This window comes from Crocodylus siamensis, chromosome 14 (assembly GCF_052110815.1).
Source record: "Crocodylus siamensis isolate JL-2025a chromosome 14, ASM5211081v1, whole genome shotgun sequence".
NCBI lineage: Eukaryota > Metazoa > Chordata > Crocodylia > Crocodylidae > Crocodylus > Crocodylus siamensis.
Window position 1 is genome coordinate 663,217 of NC_143408.1, and position 22,740 is coordinate 685,956.

A 22,740-nucleotide genomic window follows, 5' to 3' on the forward strand; every position below is an offset into this window, starting at 1 on the left:
AGCCCCCCTCTGGGAATGGTGGATGAAAGCTGCTTGGCTCATTGGTTTGGGGATCAGGCACGAAGCTGCGCCCTCAGAAACGAGCTGGCAGATAAAAGGAGCCGTGCCGGAGCCCGATGCCACGTGCATTCGTTAGCAGCGGGCGGCCCTTCGCGTTGTGCCTCTGCCCAGGTGCTTGGAGCACTTAGCGATGCTGGCACGGCTCTCCCCGTTTTGAGGGTGCCCGGCTGGCATCCGGGCCCACGTTCCAGCCGTGAGAGCAGAAGCTGACTGTGGCCCACTTGCTCCCTGGGACCGTGCTGTGTTTTTAAAGGTGAGACCGCCCCCGAGCCACTGGCAGGTCGCAGCGGGTGCAGGGGGGCCGTGCTGCGTTCTCGTCACACCGTCTGCGCTGTCCCCAGCGCCTGTGCCACCCGGCGGGGAGGAGATGGAGGAAGCCGGCCTCTGCGGCGGTGGGGACGATGCAGGCGTCCCTCCAGGCTGGCGGCGCGTGCAGATCTGCTTGGCTGGGCCCTTCCAGTAGGGCAGCAGCAGGGCCCAGGGCTTCACGGGCGCTTTCTGCCCAGCATCTGCCCACTCCTTGGGCTGCCACGTGCTGCAGCAGCTCTGCTCAGGGATGCGAGTGTAAAGGTGACTGTGCCACGAGTGGCTTGTGACTTTGCGCTGATGCTGGGGTGCTGCGGCAGCGAGGCCTGCAGTGCTCCCTTGCAGCGGTACCTCCAGCAACGCTGCGCAGACTCAGGATGGTGCGTGCCTGCCCCAGCCTGGAGCTCAGTGCCTCGAGTGACCCTGCTTTAACTTGATAGTGAGGTGTGATGGCTGAGACGCTGGCGACGGGTGCCAGTGGGAGCCCTTGGACCTGGCTGGCTGGGCCGGCAGCCATGCAGACACCGCACTGCTCTGCACTGCCGAGGGATGGTAGGGGCTGCGCTGGGCTGCTGTGCAGGAGCTCTGTCTCTGTGCCACGAGGGCTCCAGCCTGTGCCAGCATGCTCTTCTACATCCCCGAGGGTTGGACTTGTGTCTCCAGGACCCTGACTAGCTGCTTGTGCCCTTCCCAGGCGAGCAGAGCTGGGAGTGCCCTTGCCCTGTGCCTGGCACCCTGGGTTGCTCTCCAGCGGCCCTGTTTATTTCTGGCTGTTTATTTCTCTACCAAGCTCATGGCGCCGTGGCGCATCCCTTCGGGGCGGGTGCAGCAGGAAGGGGCGGGCGCCTGAGCCCCTCCTCATGCAGCCTGTAGCACCAGCGAGGCCTTTGGTTTGCAGAGCCTTGCCTGCGTGTCCCCGTGCTTGAGCGGCTTCCTGCCCGGGCTGCCGTGGCGGCCCCGTGGGGGAGTGCCGTGCCACGCCGTGCCGTGCGCTGGCTGGCGTGCCCGTGGGCCTGCGCCTAGCCTGCAAGCTGCTGGCCTGGCCGCCAACATGGCAGTGGTCATGAGATGCCTGGGGCGCACTTCCCATCCTGTGCCGGGGGCTCATGGGCGTGCTGCGGCCTTGTGCTGCTGGCAGCCCTGGGGTTGCTGGCGCCGCGCCGTGACTTCCCCTCCTCTCCTGACAAAGCGCTTGCCAGGGAGGAGGACGGTGACTGTGCCGTAGCTGCTGGGGGACCCGGGCAGCTTGTCGTCGCCTCCCTGTATGAATAATCCTGGAGGTGGCTGACTTTTCCACTCCGCGTTTGGTAAATTTCCCCCGTATGTGGGGAAGAGAGAGGGAGCTGGGCTAGCCCCCGGCGCACAAGGAGCAGCCTCCTGCGTTCGGAGGAAGGGAGGCGGATGGAGCGGCCGTGCCAGGCTGGGCTGGGTTAACGGGGGTGAACTGGACAAGGGCGCAGCGCTCTGGGTGGAGCTGCGGAAACAGGAAATGAGCATCTGCCTGTTTCTGCTTCCAGCGTGGCCCCCAGCGCGGCAGGCAGGGCCGCCCCACCGTGCATACAAACAGCCCTGCTGCAAAGATAAGAGCAGCACGTGACTGGTGCCCCCCCCACCCCCCATAGCCCTGATTTACGGCACTTAACCACTGGCTGCCGAAGGAAAGGAGTGAAGAGCCAGTGACAGGGAAGCCTGACTCTGAGCATCCACCTGGACTCGCTGTGGGGGACCGGCCTGTTTGTGGTTGTAGCAGCATCTTGTTTCTGTCCAAGTCTCCTGTGTGGGCAGGCATCAGCGAGCATCGCACCCCAGGGGTCCCCGTGGTGGTGGATTCCTGCTGGGGTGGGGGGAGCTTACTGCAGCAGATGCTGTAGCTTGTTCAAAAAACTGATCTAGTCCAGAAAGAGCCAATCTGGTGCGGACCGAAGCGCCGCACCATCACGGGGCAGGAGTGGGCTGTGACCGTCTTGATTTGAAACTTGGCTCTCAGGTTCTCCCCAGTTGTCCTGACTGATGTATCTTTGGTCTGACGTTTATGAAAACCTCCCCTAATTGTAGTTCCTCTGATTCTGCAGGTGGTATTTTCCTGCCTTCCGGCTGCTCTGTGTTCACTGAGCCCTTATTTAGTACGATTGTATTCAGTGTGGCCAGAAATGTGGCAGGCACCGAACGGTAGGCCCCAGCTCCAGTCTGCAACAGCACCTGGGGGGAAAGGGACTGAGGCTGGGGAGGTCCAGGCCTGCAAAGTGGAAGTGAGGTGGAGACGGAGCAGATGTGGATACGTGCACGAGGAGCACATGTGGATGCGTGTTGCCTCTGACGGGGCATTGTGCACAACTAGTGCAGCCTGCCCTGTTGAAAACTGGCTTGCGTTGGGGGATGGATAGTGGGCACAAGCAGTGCGAGTGAGATGGACGTGATGGTGGTCTCCTTTTTTTGTTTGAGGCTGCAGTCGACTGAAACTGCCGGTACTGCTTGAAAATGAGAGAATTCCAGCTTTAAAAACAAAAAAAAAGCAAACCACTTTCCCGCACCCTCATGCCATCAACATTTCTCCTGAAGCGAAAGTCTGCTCACCTTCACCAGTGGTATCTTGAGCTCTGGCAAAAGTCCCTGGCAGGCTCCTGGGCACGGGGTTGCCAATACGCAGCAAGGCGCTTACTCTGTGCTCAAGTTATGATGGCAGAGGGGGAAATAGTCTAGGGAACTGTAGCCAGTTGCCGCTTTGAAGCGGGTTCAGTCTGAGCCTAAAGCTATGTGGCAGCTTTTTTGCTTCCCCTTTTTGGACTTTTTGAGATCCCTTTTTTCTCTTCTTGTCCTCTGGACTCTGAGTAACTGGAAGTGGGGCCTTGGCATGACTGTTTGCTTTTGAGGAGAAGGGCCCAGCCCATGCCAGGAGCACCAGTGGGGCCAGGCTGCTGCTTGCGGCTGAGCTGATCGTTTTGGTTATGCGGGACCACTCCTTGCAGGCTGAGCCTCTGGCCCAGCTCAGCCCTCTTGTCTGCCTCCGGTGTGGTGCAGGGGTTACAGAGCAAAGCCCTGGGCGCGGTGGTGCTCGTGTCTCTTCGTGCCAGTTTCCTCTGCAGCCCCTAGTCAGTCTTGACCTCTTGGAGAGGAATGGCAGCTAAATGTGTCTTCTCTTTGCAGCTGCCGAAGCAGTAACAGGAAGAGCCTGGTGGTGGGAACGCCGTCTCCAACACTATCACGTCCCCTGTCCCCACTGCCTGTGCCAACAGGTAAGGAGTGGCCTGCCCCTGTGCCCGGGTGGTTGGGAGGAGCAATGTGCAGGGCTTAGTGACTCTCAGGCACCGCCAAGGACTGTGCTGGTGTTTGCATTCCCTGCAAGGTCCTGTGCTGGAACCACAGCAGCCTGTTGCCGTGAATTCAGTCCCCTCGCAGAGTGCGTCTGCGTGAGCCCAGGGCCATCGGCGCTCTGGGATGGGGAGCACGTGTGAGACGAGCTTTGTGCAGTCCTGCTTGCTGCCAGAGTCGCTCGTGCCCCTGGCAGGGCGCGTGCCGGGGTGTGCCTGCAGGCATGCGGCACCTGGCTTACGAGCCCATCCTTGTGGCAGGCACCGTTGCCTGTGATGGGGCGGGCGTCTCCCACACCAGAGAGCAGGTTTGTTCTCCAGCAGGAAAGCAAGATGGGCTACGGGAACCATTTGCCTGGTGCCCTGCCAGCTTCAAGGGGCAGCCACTGGCTGAGGCGGGGTCCCAGCCCCGGCCGTTCACTTCTCGCCTGTCCTCTTTGCAGCCGGGAGTAGCCCTCTGGACAGTCCCCGGAACTTCTCCACCGGCGCCTCCGTCAACTTCCCCTTTGCTCGCAGGTGAGCTGGGCCTGGTTTCTGCCTGTAGGCTGGGAAGGGTCAGGCCAGGCTGCCTGCGGGACCACAGGAGGCACAGAGCAACGGGCTCCTGTTGGGCGCGTGGTTCTCCGGGCAGAGCGGGTGCACCTGATCCTGCGTCAGCTTCCGCCTCCAGAGCCCCGGGTTTGCACTGGGTCTCTGGGCCTGGGGCTTCATTGCCCTTCGGGTTAGTCCTTGGCACAGGTTGGTGCAGTCACTGGTCCAAAAGTGGCCAGAGACTGGAGCAAGAGGGATAGAGCATGGACTGAAGAGCTCCTCTGGCAGGTCACTGCGCAAACCGGCTGCAGTACCCCTGGCTTGGGGGTGGGGTGTGTGGGCAGCACTAGCCGGGTGGTGTGGGAAGGGCTGCTGCACAAGGAGGATGCTGAAGGCCTCAGTCGCTGCACTGCGCGTCCCCACGGTTCTGCATCATGCAGCTCTTCCCTGCGGCTCTCTGGAGATGGTGGGAGTCGTGACAGCTGCCAGGATGCTGGTGTTCCCAAGGTAGAGGGGACGTGATGAGCCACGAGCTGAGGGGATGACAGCAAGCCTCGCTTGTTCTCAGTTGCCACCTTCTGACTCCCTCCCTCTCTCTCTCCTTCTCTCTGATTCATCTCTTTCCTGTGGCACCGTGTCCTCCCAACCGGATCTGCCGCTGCTCCCGCAGCCATGCTCCTCGGACTGATAGGCAAGTGTGAAAGCAGCCGAGCCTTAGCTGGGGGAAAGGGTGGGCAAGGGGTCATATCCCGTGTGAAGCTGTCTGGATTATACTCAGCTGAAATCCAGAGTGGGGAGGAAGCAGCCACTGCTCGAGGAGGGCTGTGCAGAATCCAGGCTACCCGGTCCCTGTGCCGGGCTGCTGCAACCGCCTTTGCGGCGCACGCAAGTAGAAGTAAACCTCCAGGCAGGCGCATGCAGTTCGGGCTCGGCTCAGGCAGGGGCAGGCGTGTTGCTGACCCATGGCATCCTAATGGGGAGCAACCAGGACGGAGTAAACTGTCCTTTACTCTGAGCAGAGTGATACAACCCCGTGGCTGGTGAACAGCAGGGCAGAGCGCAGGTCTGGGAATACTTGGCCCTGACGGAGTCATCACCCTGGCACCAACATGCTTCGCGGGGTCTAGCAGCAGCCCCCAGTGCACTGGGCTAGCCTAGTTGTGAAGCGCGATCAGGTGCAGCGCGGGGACCCCGCTGGGCACGGCGCCTGCAGGGTGGATAGCGTTCCCGGCAAGGCCCACTGCCCTTCTGCTTGTGAGCAGGGTGCTGTGGTCTCTGTGTGCTCTCACCTCCTGTGTCTGCAGGGACAGAGCTGCTCTGCAGACTGCAGTCTCAGGAGCCCTGATTTTTCTGTAACACAAATTCAGATCAAACACTACGTCCCCTCCGTCTCCTCAAGTGGACGGGTCCACGCAATGCGTGGACTGGAACGCAGGGCAGAGCTGTCACGTGGCTGCAATTAAGTAATGGCTTGTTTTGGGGTTTGCCCTGCTCTCTGCCTTGGAGCAGCCCAGCTCACAGGGCAACCAGTTCCCCAGCGCCGTGACCTCATTTCCAACACCGTGGTATTACATTCCCTGTGGTCATAAAATTAATTGCACCAAATGACTGTTACTTAACTGAAGCTACATCAGATACACTGGGACTAAGAGGCTTTGGGACTGCAGCTGGCCTTGTCGTCACTCAGAGCTCATTCCCCTGTCCTGCCCTTACCGTTCAGATGTTCCTCGTTCCTTTATCTACACTGAAACAAAGTTCTCCCTCCCCTTTCCCCCATGACTGCGTTTCCTCTTGCAGGGCTGATGGCAGAAGGTGGTCACTGGCTTCATTACCCTCGTCTGGCTATGGGACCAACACCCCCAGCTCCACGGTCTCGGTAAGGCTCACCAGCCATTGCTAGCCGGGGAGGAGGCTGGAAGGGTGCGTTGCGGGTGTGGTGTTCTGGGGTGTTTGAGCCCCTCCGGGGCCTCCATCCGAGGCAGATCCATTCTGCTCTCCAGGGCCTCTCTGCCCAGCCACGTGTTTCACTTGGAAACTGTTTATAGGGTGTTTCTGTGCTAGCTGCAGCATGTTGCAGATGGCAGCTGCTGCTTTTTGCAGATTAGTGTGGGGGCGGTAGGTCCAGCCTGGGTGCACTGCAGAGCTGTTGTGGTGGGGGACAGGATTGGAGTAGCAGACGGTGTTGCAGGTGGGAACGGAGGGCTGTCCGCTGAGGAGCATGTGCGAAGCCCAGAGCCAGAAGAGCAGATGCTGCGGGCCTGGGTGAGCGGGGCATGGCAGAGCCCTTGGTGCGGCTGGGATGGTGTGTGGCTCCGTGGTGTCCCGCGTTGCGCACGCAGAAGCCCCTAATGCAGCAGGTTACCCCAGGACGGCCCCACCCGCTGCCATCAGCAGTCCCAGTCACAGGATCCCGAGGCTGCTGCTTCCTTTAGGTCTCCGTCCTGCTCTGCCCGAGAGCAGCCTGGCTGTCTCCTGATGCCTGTCGCCTGTCCTTCCTTCCAGTCATCTTCGTCCTCTCAGGAGCGCCTCCACCAGCTGCCGTACCAACCCACCCTCGATGAGCTGCATTTTCTCTCTAAACATTTCCGCAGCACGGAGAGCGTCACGGACGAGGAGGGCCGGCGCTCGCCCTGCCTGCGGCCACGATCCAGGAGCCTAAGGTAACGAGCCTTTCTCTGCCCCTGGGCTTCCCCAGCAGTCAGCTGCGTGTGCTGATGGGTGGAGGGGATGCTGTGGGGGTTTGCGGCCCAGAAGTGATGCCCATGGGAGTGGCGTTTCGCTGCTACGGGGGCTGCTGGGCTGTGTCCGGTCCCTCTGGCTGGCGTCCTTCGCTTATCGCGCAGGCGCTGTGCCTGTAGCAAGGCTGCTGCTCTCCACCGTGGGAGCGGCCCCGAGCAGAGAGCACGGGGGTCTGATTCCAAGCCTCTGCACAGTCACTGTCGTGCCAAGCCCTTCAGCGCCGTCCTCAGCGCTCCTCTGGTCTCTGTGCCTCATCCTGTCACTTGGTTTCTTGTCTAGCCACATCCTAGCAGCCTTGTGCATGTTACTGGAAATTGCTTCCACCTGAGAAGCAGGCTCCTGGGGCTGAGGTTTCAGCACATGCCGTTTGTTGCAAAAACATTTTTTTGAAACCGTTTCCTGCTAAGCTGTTTGTCTCATCCCTTGAAATGGGTCGTGGCAAAAGGAGTGGGGAGCTGTCAGCCAAAAGCCCAGGTCCTGCAACAGGCCTGTGCATGTACCAGAGTCTGTCCTGGTGGGTTTTGCTGATGGGTAAGGGTTGCAGTAGAGAGGCCAGGAGTTGACTTATTGCTGGAACATGAAGCAACCCATTTGCATAACTGGCTCTGGAGGCATCGTCTATATTAAGAAGAGCTGAGAGCTCTGAGTATGCGCCTGCAGGGCCATTCCCTCCCCAGGCCTAAGACAGCAGGCTGGAGCATGGGTTTTTGGATGTTTTAGGCATTCAGTGTGGGGCAGGAGGGGGTGTCACACTTCCCTTTGCCCCATTTCTCCCTGGGCCCATTGCATGAAGCGTCCCAGGCAGGTATAGCATGGAAGCAGCTACAAGCCAGGGAGCCCCACGGCCTCTGTCTGGCTCCTGCAGTCTGGCTACGGCAGTAGTCAGAACCCACAAGCCTGACGAGTTAGTATCCCTCCACACTGCTCTGTGTGCTTGAGACACCGACCCGTCCATGTCCATTGCTGGCCTGGGCTCCCCTTGCCAAGCGTAGTGAATTTGCACCTCCCCTGTGGGGTGTTGCAGCTGAACGTGTCCAGCAGCCTCTCTTGTGCCCAGGCCTTGCTGTGTTCTTGGTGGGTGAGAGCTATAGCTGGCCTGGGGCTTTGTCTGCTGAAATCTCATTAAAGTGAGATTAATTATTGCAAGGGCTTCACAGCTGGATGCATGCTTTACCAAAGAGACGCCACTTGTGGGACTGCTATTGCTTGTACACAGCAAATATAAAACATCCACGGACTGAGCCAGGGCTTACCACTTAATAACTGAAGTAAGAGCTGGATGGGTTGAATCTGGTTTTGTTCTTGGCATTTCTTCTCTCTTGGTTAGTGAGTTGCTGCCTGCTCCCTGCAACCTGCTTTGTGTAACAGGATTAAAATGCCACTAGTTGTGGCATGGCCCAAAGGGAAGTTGACTCAGCTGAGGGCAGATGGGGGGGCTAAGAAGATAAGTGACTAGTCTGAAGGTCTGTCTGCACCTTGGAAAGAAAAGGTAGCGCGGTGGCTGACCTGTTCAGAATGGGCACGGCGTGAGCATCTTCCCCATGGTGTCGTAACTGTTTTCAGTACTGGCATCAGGACAAGGACAGCAGCCAAAATGATAATGTCGAGGGTGTGCAGGATGAAATCACCCTCTGAAATGAAATCGGCACATTGACCTTTCATTCCTGAAGACTGGGATTTGATCTTGCCCTGTAACTGGTGCAAGTGGCTAGTCGGCCTGGCTCTTTGCAGACTGTCACTGGATCAGGCAGGCCCTGGGCTGCCTCTTGTGACCAGCGCACCAAGACATCTGGGTGGAGTCACAGTTGTGCTGTGCAAGGGGAAGGGGAAGTGCCATGTTAGACAAGGAGCTTTTGCAAGTTTGGAGGGGTGTGAGAGGCTGCAGGGCAGGTGGGAGGCAGAGGGAGAGCCCTTGGGTGCATTGGGGGAGCTGCATTTGGAGGGTAGTGGACCGGCAGTCGCCATGCGCGTGCTTGGCATGACTGCGTTGGCGGCGTGTGAAACATGGAAGTGTTGTGTCTCGAATAGGAAACAAGCTGTGGTGAATCTCCACCCGCGTTTAAAGCTGCACATGCTGTTTGTTATATGACATTGAAGATAATTGGGTTCTTCCCCACAGCCCCGGACGAACGAGTGGAACGTTTGATAACGAGATCATTATGATGAATCATGTCTACAAGGAGCGGTTCCCTAAGGTAACGCCTGGTGCTCAGATAGACTGTCCTAGGAGGGCAGGCGTCCAACAAGACCTCTCTCTCTTGTGTCTGGGGAGGTGCACCCAGTGTGCCGGGGGAGCAGAGGTCAAGGGTCTGCCACGCAGGGAGGTGCACGTGCCCCGGGATCGCCACAAAGCCTTCTCCGTAGCAGCCTGGTTCGGTCTAGGACACTAGTGCAGGTGGGCTGGACCTGATGATCTACAAGGTCCCTTCCAGCCCCTGACCATCTATGAATCTATGACACGCACTGTCCTCGAGACAAGGACGCTCTGGCCCTTAAGGCTGCTGGTGCTGCCCCGTGTCTCGGGGTGGGGATCGATGCTTCTAGTTTGTGTGATGCTGGCGAGCTGCAGACGGACGGGCGGCCCAGAGCGTGGTGCCCTCTTGTGCTGCTCTCACCTTGCTCGCCAGCTCCATGCTGCCACAGCGATTTTCTGTTTTGTTGGCTGGTCACGTCCCAGCCACAGGCCTGTCCAGGGAAGCAGTAATGGAGTCTGTCCCTGGTTTCATCCTTCCTGCAGTACCACACGGTCTGGCCTTGGGGTTCATTGGAAGAAGGCACTGGCGACTGCTCGGTGCTGGGTTCCTTGCATGCGACCAGCACTGTGCTCAGAAGTGTTTGACCCACAGGAGCTGCCTGGGCCCTGTCTGAAAGCTGCTCATGACGGTTTTCTTCACCTCCAGCCAAAGGCCTGCACCACCCTTCCTCTGCACAGGGGTCCTGAGTCTTAATGGCAGCCACTGGGGAATATGCCTGGCTGATGCCAGCTGCTGCAGCTCCATTGCCTTCAGGGAGCTCTGGCTCAGGATGTCATGGGACTGCCCTCTTGCAGGTCATGGCTTGCCTCAAGGCACAGCCCCTGCAGCCGGCATGCGCGGGACCAGTGCAGCTGGTGGCTGACACGGGGTACGTGCCACTGCAACACCTTCCGTCCCTATCCCACAGGCCACGGCACAGATGGAGGAGCGCCTGCAGGAGACCATCACCAGCTGCTCCCCGAGCAGCACCTTGCCCCTTGCTGATGGAGTGCTGGGGTTCATCCACCATCAGATCATTGAGTTGGCCCGAGACTGCTTGGCTAAGTCCCAGGGAGCCCTCATCACCTCGCGCTACTTCATGGAACTGCAGGAAAAGCTGGAGAAGATGCTGCGAGACGTAAGCATCTGGCCCGCACCCCCTTTCTGGTTCCCTGCAGCCTGCTGGCTCTGTGGTGACCTCGCAGCTTTTGTCTCCCCTTCTACAGGCCCAGGAGCGTTCGGAGAGTGAGGAAGTGAGGTTTGTAGACCAGCTGGTGAGGAAGCTGCTGATAATAATATCTCGACCGGCCCGCCTTCTAGAGTGCTTGGTAAGAGATGCTCACGGCTTCGCTGCAGTCAGTGTGTGCGTGCTCAGCTCTGGCCTCTGTGTTGTGCGGGCTGGGCTCAGTGGTCGGGGAGAAAATCTGAGTCCCCAGCAGAGGCGTCCCCTGCACTTTCATGCACAGAGCAGCTCCTGTGCATGTCGTCTGCCCTGTAGCAGGTCCAGCTCAATCCCAGTGGGATGTCCGGATGGAACAGGGCCGTTCCCTTGGGCCCACTCACTGGAGGTGGGTGTCAGGCTAGTGGTTATATAACTTGGTTGGTCTGGAGAGGTCAGCTGAAGCCAGTACAGACATTCAGAATTATTAATGAAGAGGGACACGGGGCTGGGAGGGATGCTTAATCTGCTTTGCTGCTTCTCATGCCCTGCTCTAGCTTTTATCCTATACTGAACTTCCCAAACGTTCTGCTTCAGGGATTAATCTGGTTTGAAACCCTGCAACCGGACCTTCGTTAAATCTTCAAATCTCTCTTGCAGGGTCTAACTGGAGATTTGTTTTAGCATATCCCACAGCTGGAAGGAATAACACTGCCTAGGCACAGAGCCAGGCTGTCCTCTGAAAAATGCCCTCAAACTCCAGGGCACAAGACTAAATCTTTATCCAGGCTTGTGTGCCTGGAGGGTTTATGCCGGAAGCAGAAACACCAGCCAGTCTGTGCTGTGTCGCAAAATGCCAGAGCTGAAGTGGGCCAGCTCAGATCAGCACTTGCTCTAGCCCCGTGCAAAGACGTTCGTGCCTTCAGGCACCGGGATGCCCAGAGTGCGGCAGGGGAGGAGGGACGTTAAGGCAGAGTCCTGTACTGACGCGCGTGCTCTCCACTGTGCAGGAGTTCGATCCCGAGGAGTTCTATCACCTGCTGGAAGCCGCGGAAGGCCATGCCAAAGTTGGGCAAGGGATAAAGACAGACATCCCACGCTACATCATCAGCCAGCTGGGGCTCGCTAAGGACCCCCTGGAGGGTAGGGAAACGTGCAGTGCTCAAGCTGGGAACAGGATGCAGCACTGCTTTCCCCCAGGCTGTGGTTATTGGGTAGACATTGCCCTGTCCAGGAAAGTGTCCCATTCCCAGACAAACAGCTGCCCACATCCTGCCACATCAGTGCTGCTGATGCTGGGGGCAGCCTTGCTACTGTCTTGGGGCTGGAGTACTCCCTGGGAGCGTTGTGCTCTCCCTGGGGTGGCCTCTTGAGGCTGGGGTGAATGTGGTGACGCAGGATGGTGGTGGAGCTGGTGCTGTCAAGACAAACAGACAGCTTGTCCATCCAGCACTGCTGCTGGTAAGTCGGCTGAGATGCACGTTTACGGTGACGCCGAGCTTGCAGGTCTGTGCAGAGCTCCTGTGCAAGCTGCCAGCTGGGTAGGCAAAAGGGCTAGTATGTGGTGTGTGCCGTGTCCTGCCCCCTCCCACCCATCCTGCTCACAGCAGAGGGCAGGTGTGTCCTGAAGTGAGCCTGGGCCTCCTAACCTCCTTCCAGGCATCGCATGGCCGGTGTCTGGTACAGCCATGACAGTTTTGCTGTCTCCCCACTTGGGTCTCATCCCCTTAGCCAATATATATGCAAAGCCCTGCACTCGCTGCTTCAGAGGCCAAGTGAGAGCCCTCTCGGCGTGAAAGGCAGCAGTCACTTTGGCTGGTGGTAACAGATTGCGTTCCTGTGCCTGAAAAGCAGGTGGTATCGAATCGCTCTGTGCGGAGATGAAGTTGGATGTATCAGCCACCAAAGGCGGCAAGGCTCAGCAGATGGTGGTGGCGTGGTGCAGGTTTCAGGCCTGTGTCCCAGACTTTCCTGGCCAGACCCTCACTCCATTTTCATTAGTGCTCACTCAACGGAAGTAAAGTAGATTACTTTCAAGAACACTTAATCCATGAGAAGTCAAAGCTCAAGGGGAATCTTAATCCACGGAGAGAGCACAGAGAGGGCTGTGGAACAGATAGTTATATACAAGTTCAACTCTCCAGTGTGGTAGTGACGTAGTGATGTTGTAGTTCTGACCCTTGGATGCCATGACCCGGAGTTTTCCAGTGGCAGGTCTTAGCTGGAGCCCCTGGAATCCAGCTGGACGGATGTCATTCCCATGCTGTCTTGAACCGCAGCAGTGTGCCCGCAGTGCTACCGGATGGCTGACAGCTGTTTTCCCCCCCATAGAGATGGTTCAGCTGGATCAGTTGGATGGTGGGAATACTGTTGCTCCAGAAGCAGATGACCCCCCCGAGGTGAGTATGGCCGGCAGAGTCAGCATTTGCTGTCCCTGCTCGGACCTTCCTGCTTTTGCACATACTGTGTACAATGTTAACATCTAGCATCCTGTATGCAAGCGGCCTTCCGCCATCGCTATACCCCAGGAAGATTAGCGTTAAAGGACTGATGAAGCTGTGTAGGTTTTCAGGCATTTTTGATGGTAGACATTGTGTAGATGCCCAGTCCCGTGCTCAGGCCCTCAAAATGGCACCTGGGCATGTGGAACAGGCATGGCAGGAGGCCGGATTTGGCTTGCAGTTCATTGCCTGCGTGGTGTAGTGGGTTCCTGGTTGGGTAGTTTCCCATGATGGTGAGAGATGGCACCACTCCAGCAAGTGGGTCTAGCGAGCATCCAACGGCAGGACTATTGTCTGGTGAGACAGCATCCCTGGGTGTGGGGGGTGCACTGGACAGTCACAGGGATGGTGAATCAGGGAACATGTGTATAGTGATCTGTAACAGTTCCAGGATTGCAGAAGGCCAGATATATCCCTGTGTCTGTCTGTCTGTGACTCACTCAGAGCCGGGCTTCAGCTGCCACTTATCGAAGGAAACCATGCGAGAGCGACTTTGAGACCATCAAGCTGATCAGCAACGGGGCCTATGGGTGAGTTGTGGGAGGCTACTGCTTCCACACAGGATGCTTGGGAGCCAGCATGCCTGGGCACTGGAGGCTGCATTGAGCAGTCCCCAGTCCTGACAGCAGACATTGGCTGCTGTTTTCAAATACAGGACCTGAACAGTCTTGCTGTCTCCTTTAAGAAAGCACAAATGTCAGAGAGTAGAGAGGAGCAGCAGGCCCAGTGCTTCCGGTCCCTTGCAGCTGCTTCTGGTGTCACTTGGCCAGTCAGGGTAGAGACTTTCCGCCAGAATTGGTGAGCCTAAGCTCTTGCCTTCAGTGTGGCGTTCTAGTGCCTGCCCACCAGTTCCTCCAGCTCCAAGCTGGCTTACCGCACAGGTAGCAGCTCCACCTTGCTGCAGTGATGTTGCTTACTAAGACAGGCCTTGCTGGCAGCATGCTTGGAAATGCCCGTTTTACTTGACCCAACTGTAGATGATGCCACGGAGAGCACCGTGCATGGTTGGTTAGCAGCAAGTGCTTAGAAAGCCGGGGGTGGAAGACTTGGAGTCCTGAGCATGTGCTCTGGATGGTAGATCGGGGCTGCTTGTAGGAATGCGTTTTGGAGTAGACCGCCCAGCTGTTCTGGATGTGTGCATGTGACAGTGACCACAGGACTCTGCGTGAATCCTGCAGTGCCCTCGCGGTGCTGGCAGGTGCCGAAGGCTGCTGCTCAGGGAGCCATTGTCTGTCTTTCTCCCATGCAGGGCGGTGTATCTGGTGAGGCACAAAGAGACCCGCCAGCGCTTTGCCATAAAGAAAATTAACAAGCAGAACCTTGTTCTGCGGAACCAGATCCAGCAGGTGTTTGTGGAGCGGGACATCCTGACTTTCGCCGAGAACCCCTTCGTGGTCAGCATGTTTTGTTCCTTTGAGACCAGGAGGCACCTGTGCATGGTGATGGAGTATGTGGAAGGTGAGTGCTGAAGCTGCAGCTCTTAAAGCAGATGTAAAACCTCCCTGCTGTCTTCATGCAGGGGAATTGAGGGCTCCCCAGTGTCGGGGCTGTTGTCCAGGCAGGCCAATGACGCCTTTGGGCAATGAACCCCGGCACCAAGTGTCCTGTGCCCTGCCAGAGTGCACACGCCTCTGCCCTGCGCTCCCCTGCCTGCGCTGTCCCTGCGAGCAGGCAGCAGGGTGAGGAACGCAGGACTTCCCCTGCCCAGTCAACTTCTTTCCTGTGTCAGGCAGAGGCACAAGGGTCTTGTGCTGCCCCTGAGAGGGGACTGAGTCCGTGCACAGGAGCAGAGCATCAAATGAAACATAAATTGGCCCAGTTTAGCTTTCACTTCCTGCATAGTTGAGGGCATAGGGCAGTCACCACAGGGCAGCTGAGGTGTGCCCAGATGCTGACCCCTCTTACCCTCAGGCCAAAGGATTTGGGGACTCCATGGAGCTCAGAGCCCCACGTTGGGGTGCTGCCATGCTGCATCAGATGGTAGCTGCCTGAAGCAGGATGTGGGGTGCACTGGCCTCTGGCCTGACTTGGTGTGGGGAATCTTCACTCCCCGGTGAGGAAAGGCTTCAGGAAACCCTCCTTCCGCCCACCGAGTCTCATGCGTGGTCACATGTGGATCCCAGAGGGTCTGTGTGTCCCGCAGGGGGAGACTGCGCCACGCTGCTGAAGAACATGGGCCCTCTGCCAGTTGACATGGCCAGGATGTACTTCGCTGAGACTGTCCTTGCCCTGGAGTATCTCCACAACTATGGGATTGTGCACAGGGACCTGAAGCCTGACAAGTAAGGACACGGGATGGGGCAGACCCAGGGGACTCTGGGGTGGAAGCGGCTGGATTCTAACCTGGGGCAGGGAGAGGGGCTCCCTCTGCTTCCATGAGGGACGGGTGGGCTCTGCTCCAGGTTCAGTAATCCCATGGCAAGAGCAGAAAGCAGCCAGTCCTTTCACTGTAGGCTTCTGAGCAGGGCCCTGCTTCTCAGCCTCTGTTTAGCAAGGTACCAGTGGGGTGGGTAGAGGGTGAGTGAGGGGACATGCTGGCTCACAGGCATCTTCCCAGAAGGCCTGGCTTCTGTGTCTTGCTTCCTCTGCTGCATCCCCTGGAGCTGGAAGCACTGGCTCTTCCCCCTCTCCCTGCTTTGTGCTGGAGACATGAGCCAGGCAGGTCACTCGTGCATATCTGTGCAGTTTGCTGATCACGTCGATGGGTCACATCAAGCTGACAGACTTTGGCCTGTCCAAGATTGGGCTGATGAACATGACCACAAACTTGTACGAAGGACACATGACAAAGGATACTCGGGAGTTCATGGACAAGCAGGTACAGTCAGGACCCCAGCAAGTGCAGGCGTTGTCTAAAGCACTTACCAGGCCTCTGGGAAAGGGTGGGAGGGCTGCCCATGTGCCTCCTGCAAGCCAGGGTGGCTGTGGAGTGGCACAGAAGTCAAGCTGGCCTCTTCACACGCAGGTGTGTGGCACACCCGAGTACATCGCGCCAGAGGTGATCTTAATGCAGGGCTATGGGAAGCCAGTCGACTGGTGGGCGATGGGTATCATCCTCTACGAGTTCCTCGTGGGCTGCGTCCCCTTCTTTGGTGACACGCCGGAAGAGCTCTTTGGGCAGGTGATCAGCGGTAGGTCTCCGGTGATGTTGGTGACTCTTGGGTGGGCTCTGAGGGGGCTCTTGGGGTTTTGCCATTTCAAGCCTTGCTCTTCCTTTGGCTCATAGCAGCTCTGGGATAGGGGTTGGGTATTTGGGTCAGGGTCTCTGGACGCTTTGTAGCTCGTGAGAGTGGGACAGGGGCAGAAGACACTGGTGGAGAGGTTTAGTGTCCTATATTGTGTTGGTGCCTCCATAGAAGTTGCTGGTTGTCTGGAGCTGAATGCACTTAGCTCTCGTGGGAGGAGGCACCCTGTGAGGCTTTCTTCTGTTTCAGATGAAATCATGTGGCCTGAAGGAGATGAGGCTCTTCCTGCTGATGCCCAAGACTTGATCATGAGGCTGCTGAGGCAGTGTCCACTCGAACGCGTAGGCACTGGTATGTGGCTTCAGGCCTTGCTGTGTGGCTTGAACCCCATGTGCACTGTGGGGCCAGGGCTCTTGCATGGCGGCTGCTCCGCACTTGTCAGTTTGAGGCTGCGCTTGGTTTGGGGTGGCCCCTGGTATGCCTGGGATTACCTCTGGGCACCTATCCCAGCTCTGCATGGTGTGGGTTGCACTTGGCTATCCTCTGTGGTTCTGTGCAGTTCAGCCCTGAGCATGCCTTTCCTGCAAGCTGTGTTGTGCCACGGGGCTTGGATTTACTTTGGGACACTGAAGCCAGATGGGTATAGAGCACAGTTCCAGTGTGCCCACGTCACCCACTTTGGGTGCGGTCACTCAGACTCGTCCCAGAGCGAGTGCCAGGGAGGTCTGGGGGCATGGAGCTTGCCGACGAGCAGCTCTGTAATGGCAGGTTTCTGTGCTGGGCACTAGGAGGTGTGCACGAGGTGAAGCATCACTCCTTCTTCCACAACCTGGACTGGAACGGGCTGCTGCGACAGAAGGCAGAGTTCATCCCCCAGCTGGAGTCCGAGGACGACACCAGCTATTTTGACAGTAAGGCCAGTTTGGGCTGGTCTCCTGTACGAACCATTGTCCCAGCTTGTTTTCATGGTGGGGCTGTGTCTGGTGCTGGCTGGGGGTATGGTGTGCCTGCTGGATGCTGCTCTTGGTAGCTGTTGCTGCTCCTTGCTTCTAGCTCGCACGGAGCGGTACCGCCACCTGGACTCTGAGGATGAAGAGACCAATGATGAGGAGTCATCTGTGGAGATTGGTCAGTTCTCCTCATGCTCCCACCGCTTTAGCAAGGTATCGGAAGTGGCCCATGGAGCCCAGTAGGAGGGAGGGCTTAGTACAGTGGTTCTTAACATTTTTAGTCTAAAGGCCCTCCTTGGAAAATGCTGGCTCTTTGTTTTCATTCATTTTTTACTACAGAGCAATAATAAAGCAATTATTTTGTTGCAAAGAACCTAGACCACAACAGTTCATAATGTTTTTAACACCGCGGATTTCTGTTTGAAATCTGTGGGTCTATCCTGTGAATCGTGTTTGCATAGCTAACAGTGCTAACACTGTGAGTCACCCTGTGGCACCCTTGAAAGGCTCTCAAGGCACCCCAGGGTGCCACAGCCTCCTTGTAGAGAGCTGCTTCTTCCCTCCAGCACCCCAGAGCCTGAGGCTTGCACACTCTGACGGCGCAGGGGGTGTCAGCGCCCTGTTGGGCATCCAGCAGGCATGTTAAAGCCTGGAGAGCCGGCTCTCCTTGCAGGAGCAGCTTAGGGAGTGCTGCAGCGTGTGCTCCAGAAGGGTGGGTGGCGAGTTAGCAGATGGACCTCTTTCCTTTGAAGCCAGCCCTGAGCCCCCCTCCGTCTGGAGCTACAGAGATGTGACTGGGTTGCTGGAGGGGCTGCCCTGCGTGCGAGCCCCCGTCTGGCCCATGGATCTCCTGGCACCTTACAAATGGGTGGGAGGAGGGGAAGTGATAGTTCTGGCATGTCTGCTGGACTGTCCCTTGCTGCTGCTTGCTCAGGTTCCCCAGTGTTTCCACTGGGCTGGTATTCTCCCTCTCTTGGCCTGTGGCCTTGCTGTGCACTGTTAAGCAGCTAGCACGTCCCGTCTCAGAGAGGGCTCACGTCGTGTTGGTTGGCAAGTGATCCCTGCAGATGATGTGTAAAGACTGGGTTCTTGGCTGAGCCGTAGCCTGGCAGTCAGTCACCATGGGGATCCTGCAGCAGCCCCTGGTCACCAGCCTCTGCTGCCCACTGACACGGCCTCTCTCCTGCAGGTGTACAGCAGCTCCGAGTACCTTGCAGCTCACTCAGCCCTCAGCCTCTCGTCTTCTGAGCGAAGTCACAGTGAGGAGAAGGAGGACAGGCCAGAACGGTGGGACAGGAGCTCAGGAGATGAGGAGAAGAGCCGGGTGTCAAACACAGAGGCCAGGTAAGGGGTGGGCCGGCGGGGTGGGCCTGCATGGGGGCCCAGCTGCATCTGGGTTTGTGGGAGCAGAGCCTTGTTGGTACTCCAGCAGATGTGGGCTCCAAGGTCCTTCTGTGGAGAGGAAGATGCATGGAGCAGGGAGGAGAGGGTGTGGGGCCTCAAGCTGTTGCCATGGGTCTCCAGCCTGGTGGCCCTGGACTCTTGGCTGCGCATTGCCTTGGGTTCTGTGTTTGATGGGGTGGCAGTCAGCTAACTGTGCCCAGGGAATCCTTTTCCCAGCTGCCGCTTTGAAATCCTGACTAAGGCAGAGGAGCCCCAGAGCAGCGGCCTTGCGGAAGACACTGTGGTTGCAAGAGTGACGTAGTGGGCACGTGCCCTGTGGCACTCTGATGGTGTGGGTCGGGGTGATGCAGTTTCTGGTCCCTCCAGCCTAAACTGTGTCCCTGTCCTGACCATCTCTCTGTTACTGACCAGGCTCCGATCATGGACGTCCTGTGGCTCAACACCCTACTCCTCCCGGCATGAGCGAAGCCATAGCCCGGCCACCTTGACCAGCACCTACAGCCTGGAGACCATGCCCAAGTTTGCTTTCTCCTCTGAGGATGAGAGCCCCTGTCCGGGCCCACAGAAGCGGGAGCGGCCGGTGTTTGTGCTGGGAGACCCTGAGGCAGGGGCAGGAGGAGCAGCAAAGTCTTCCACGTTGTCGGGTATGCGACAGCTTCCTTGGAGTACAGCTCCTTGCCCTGGGTCCTTGGGTCGTGGCAGCATGTTGGGTCATCAGGAGAGAGCTCTCAAGTGTTGGTCCCACTCAGAGATGGGCAGAGCAGGGCAGGGGCAGCCTCAGGGAGATGGGAATAACCCACTGGAGCAAAGTGACCTCAGCCAGGTGCTTGCTATGCAGCAGTCTTGAGCTTGGCCAGTGCCTGTGGGAAGAGGTTGGTGCTGAGGAGGGATGTGAGATTAAGGGCAGTAGCTCTTAGACTCCATGCTGCTCCAGCGAGCAGTTTTCCTCAGGTTGGCCATTGACCAGGGCTGCTGTCTGCCCTCCGGAAGCACTGACCTGCTGGCTCCTTCTCCCTCTCCAGCTGATCTTGTCAATCTGAACCGCATCCGCCTGCGGAGCAACAGCACCGGGACCAAGAACTCCAGCCCCCGGGGCCTGGAGCCCGGCGCCAGCCGCCGCCTGGGCAGCCAGAAGGATGCTTCAGAGAGGCAGAGGGCATCCCTGGGAAGCAGAGTGCCCAAGTCTGCCTCGGTCTCAGCCCTGTCCTTGATCATCACCTCAGGTGAGTGGGAAGTGGCTCCTGCATTTGACTTGCTGAGGAGCCGTGAGGCACATCTGGTTCTTTGGGCTGTAACCCCCGTGAAGTAGCCCCTGCTCCTGTGCCAGCTGCTGTGCCCATGGAGCTGCCTGCCTCAGGCCTCCTGCAGCTTGAGATGTCACTGAGGAACGAGCCTGGTTTTCAGCTGCCAGCCCCTGCCCAGCCGCCCCGATGCTGCCCGCAGTGGAGGCCATGGCGGCACACAAGAGCGGGGGCGCAGATGTGGCTGTTAGGGGAGCTGACAAGTCCACTCTAGGCCCCAGCTGAGATAAGTCGATGGAAAACCACACAAGTGACTTGTGGCTCAGGGTCTTTCTGCCTCCCCTGTGAGCTGACTGAGGCCATCCTCTCAGGCCTGTTCTTCCTGCTTGTGAGCCACATCTCAGCCCTGTCCCATTTAATAGCAGCCAGGTTAGCAAACCAGGGGTCAGTGCAGGGTTTTTACAGGTGAAGCAAAGTGCTCTCTGTTGCTTGCAGATGACTGTGGCGGTGGAGCCCTGATGAGCCCCATCTCCCCCCGCTCTCTCTCTTCCAACCCTTCATCCCGTGACTCGTCCCCGAGCCGGGATTCCTCCCTCACCATCACCAGCCTGCGACCGCCCATCACCATCCACAGCTCCGGCAAGAAATATGGCTTCACCCTGCGTGCCATCCGTGTGTACATGGGGGACAGTGATGTGTACGCGGTCCATCACATGGTGTGGGTGAGTGACGGGGAGCTCTGTGCAGGAAGGGTGTGGAGGTGTGTTGTGCTCTCCACCGTTAGCAGCACATTGACAAGGGCAGGAGGTAAATGCAAAGGTAGAGGAAGCCTTGCGACGAGCCCGAGAGGGAAGAGGAGCTAGCAGACTATTCAGAGGCCAGTGCCTCTCTGCACTGATCTCTGCACCCAGGCACTGTGTGAATGACCTTCAGGCTGCCTCCGAGTACTACTTCCTGGCTCTTCTGTTGCAGAGCGTGGAAGATGGGAGCCCTGCCCAGGAAGCAGGGCTGAAAGCGGGTGATCTCATCACACATGTGAACGGGGAGTCCGTCCTGGGGCTAGTTCACAGGGATGTTGTGGAGTTACTCCTGAAGGTAAGAGACCTGTGTTTACTGACAGGTGGCTGATCTTGAGCTGTCCTTTTCTTTTCCTGCTTGTCTTTCCTTGGAGCCCACCAGTAGGCTAAACCAGGAAATATCCCAAGGGCCAGGTCCATGCTAGCAGTTGTGTGTGAATTATTACAGGACAGACCCAGCTCTGTCGCAAAGGCACCCCCTGTCCTGTGGCAGGTTTCCAAGAGGAAATACGAGCAGGGTGGCTGGGGGCTTTGTGCTTCTCCTGCCTGGGCCCTGGGGAGAGGGGGTCCTTTCCTTTGTGGTCCAGACTCTTCACTCTTTTCATTCAGTGCTGGCAAGACGTGCGTTTACCCCCAGTGGCTTAAGGAAGCTCTGCCTTGATGTGGTCAGTCGTGATGGGACCTCCAAGGCAGAGTTGCACTTCGGAAGCTGATCCAGAGAAAGCAAATAGATGTAAAGCCGTCTTCCTAGCACGCTTGCAGAGAAGGAGTGTTTGGTCCAGCGAGGGCTGGGGATCTGAGCAGTAGTGCCAGAGCCTCGTATGTGGCACCGCAGAGCCTTATGCCAGTTCTGCCTGGCAGGCTGCCTGCACCACATCACGCAGTATCTTGAAGGTTGGACTGGGTGATGGCTGTGGTACCTGCAGACCTTGGAATCCATTTTAAACGTGCTCTTGTTGTACCGGTCACAACTCCTTTTCTGCATCTCAGAGCGGCAACAAGGTGGCACTGCGAACTACTGCCTTGGAGAACACGTCCATTAAAATCGGCCCCGCTCGGAAAAACAGCTCCAAGACCCGTATGGCCAGAAGGAGCAAGAAAAGCAGGAAAAGGGACAGCCAGGACCGGTGAGTACAAACAGAGCAGGAGCATGAAATGGTGCCAGGGAAGGCAAATGCTGCTGCATCCTAGTACGCTCCTAGCGAGCAGGTGCCATGTCTTGTTACTAGCAGGTGGGCCCAGCACCATCCCGTCCCTGATGCTGGGCCACCCCCTTCTTGTATGCAAGCGAAAGGCTCATCCTTAGCAGCGGGGTGTCACTCAGCTCTTTAAAACCATTGTGTCTGGTAGTGCCACATGACAGCAAGCCCTAGGGCAGACTGATCAAAGCCCCCCCCGGACAGGCTATGGTGGAGAGCACCCTGTCTCCTGTAGGAAAAGGCCCTTGCTATTAATGGCTGCAGTGACTCTTAATGGTGAGGTCTGTGCTGGGGCTCCGTGGCAGGTCCAGCTCTGTGTGGCCTGCCATGGGACACCTTCTGCTGGAAATGGTGACGTGTGACCTCCTCTCCCTGGCGCTCTGTGCACAGGTGCTTGGCTGGATGCAGGCTGCACACAGAGTATTTCTTAAGGGCCAGACAGTGGAAGTTTGACTTGATGAACCAGGGAGTCTATGAGCAGCTTGTGTGGTTTCTTTCTTGTGAGTCCCTCCACGTAAACCCTGCCCCTGCTCTCTTGAAGGAGGAAATGCCTCTTCAAGAAGATCTCCAAGCAGTCAACTGTTCTGCACACCAGCCGCAGCTTCTCCTCTGGCCTCCATCACTCCCTGTCCTCGAGTGAGAGCCTCCCAGGGTCTCCCACACACAGCCTGTCTCCTGGCCCCACAACTCCTTGCCGCAGTCCTGCTCCAGACCTCCCACCAGGTAGGCCTTGGTTCTGCTCATCACCCAGCAGGTTGCCTCTGGGACTGGCTGAAATGTGTGAATGTGAAGTGGACATGACTAGTGCTTGTGCTCCCAGGCTGTTGGCTGTTCCTGCAGTTGGGCAGAGGCCTGGGAGTTTTCTGCGTCTGCTTGGTTTGCTCTGGGGCATGTGATAGATGCTTTAAGCCTGCACCAGCCAAAAGGCAGCTGGACCTGGGTCCCTGTGTAACTTGGAGGCTGCAGCACCCTAGAATAAGGTAGCCAGGTTTGAAGGAGCAGCCTGAGTTAGCTGCAGTCTGGCTGAGGTCTGCTCTTCCTCAGGCTGATGCTGGAATTTCTGACGCGCATCTGGTCCCGGCCCCGCGGCATCCTCAGCAATGTGAACACGGTATCTTAACCAAGC

At 57.8% G+C, this 22,740-nt stretch overlaps 1 protein-coding gene across 6 annotated transcripts in view; it reads left to right on the plus strand.

The window, feature by feature from the left end:
* The window catches only part of MAST3 (microtubule associated serine/threonine kinase 3), a 34,390-nt gene that overhangs the window by 6,739 nt on the left and 4,911 nt on the right, over positions 1 to 22,740 (plus strand). For 5 of the 6 annotated variants that reach the window (XM_090026940.1, XM_090026936.1, XM_090026941.1 and 2 more), the window contains 25 exons: positions 3,511 to 3,599; positions 4,118 to 4,190; positions 4,876 to 4,896; positions 6,003 to 6,081; positions 6,708 to 6,865; positions 9,064 to 9,139; positions 10,107 to 10,316; positions 10,405 to 10,506; positions 11,348 to 11,480; positions 12,669 to 12,736; positions 13,283 to 13,368; positions 14,088 to 14,296; positions 14,982 to 15,120; positions 15,524 to 15,656; positions 15,804 to 15,969; positions 16,273 to 16,374; positions 16,812 to 16,934; positions 17,077 to 17,186; positions 18,163 to 18,317; positions 18,789 to 19,021; positions 19,400 to 19,600; positions 20,114 to 20,340; positions 20,591 to 20,713; positions 21,406 to 21,542; positions 22,156 to 22,337. In XM_090026940.1, coding sequence (XP_089883066.1) covers positions 3,511 to 3,599; positions 4,118 to 4,190; positions 4,876 to 4,896; positions 6,003 to 6,081; positions 6,708 to 6,865; positions 9,064 to 9,139; positions 10,107 to 10,316; positions 10,405 to 10,506; positions 11,348 to 11,480; positions 12,669 to 12,736; positions 13,283 to 13,368; positions 14,088 to 14,296; positions 14,982 to 15,120; positions 15,524 to 15,656; positions 15,804 to 15,969; positions 16,273 to 16,374; positions 16,812 to 16,934; positions 17,077 to 17,186; positions 18,163 to 18,317; positions 18,789 to 19,021; positions 19,400 to 19,600; positions 20,114 to 20,340; positions 20,591 to 20,713; positions 21,406 to 21,542; positions 22,156 to 22,337 — 3,335 coding nt within the window. Of the gene's footprint in view, positions 1 to 347; positions 2,536 to 3,510; positions 3,600 to 4,117; positions 4,191 to 4,875; positions 4,897 to 6,002; positions 6,082 to 6,707; positions 6,866 to 9,063; positions 9,140 to 10,106; positions 10,317 to 10,404; positions 10,507 to 11,347; positions 11,481 to 12,668; positions 12,737 to 13,282; positions 13,369 to 14,087; positions 14,297 to 14,981; positions 15,121 to 15,523; positions 15,657 to 15,803; positions 15,970 to 16,272; positions 16,375 to 16,811; positions 16,935 to 17,076; positions 17,187 to 18,162; positions 18,318 to 18,788; positions 19,022 to 19,399; positions 19,601 to 20,113; positions 20,341 to 20,590; positions 20,714 to 21,405; positions 21,543 to 22,155; positions 22,338 to 22,740 lie in introns of those variants that run through there. The other variant, XM_090026937.1, reaches the window with a different exon arrangement.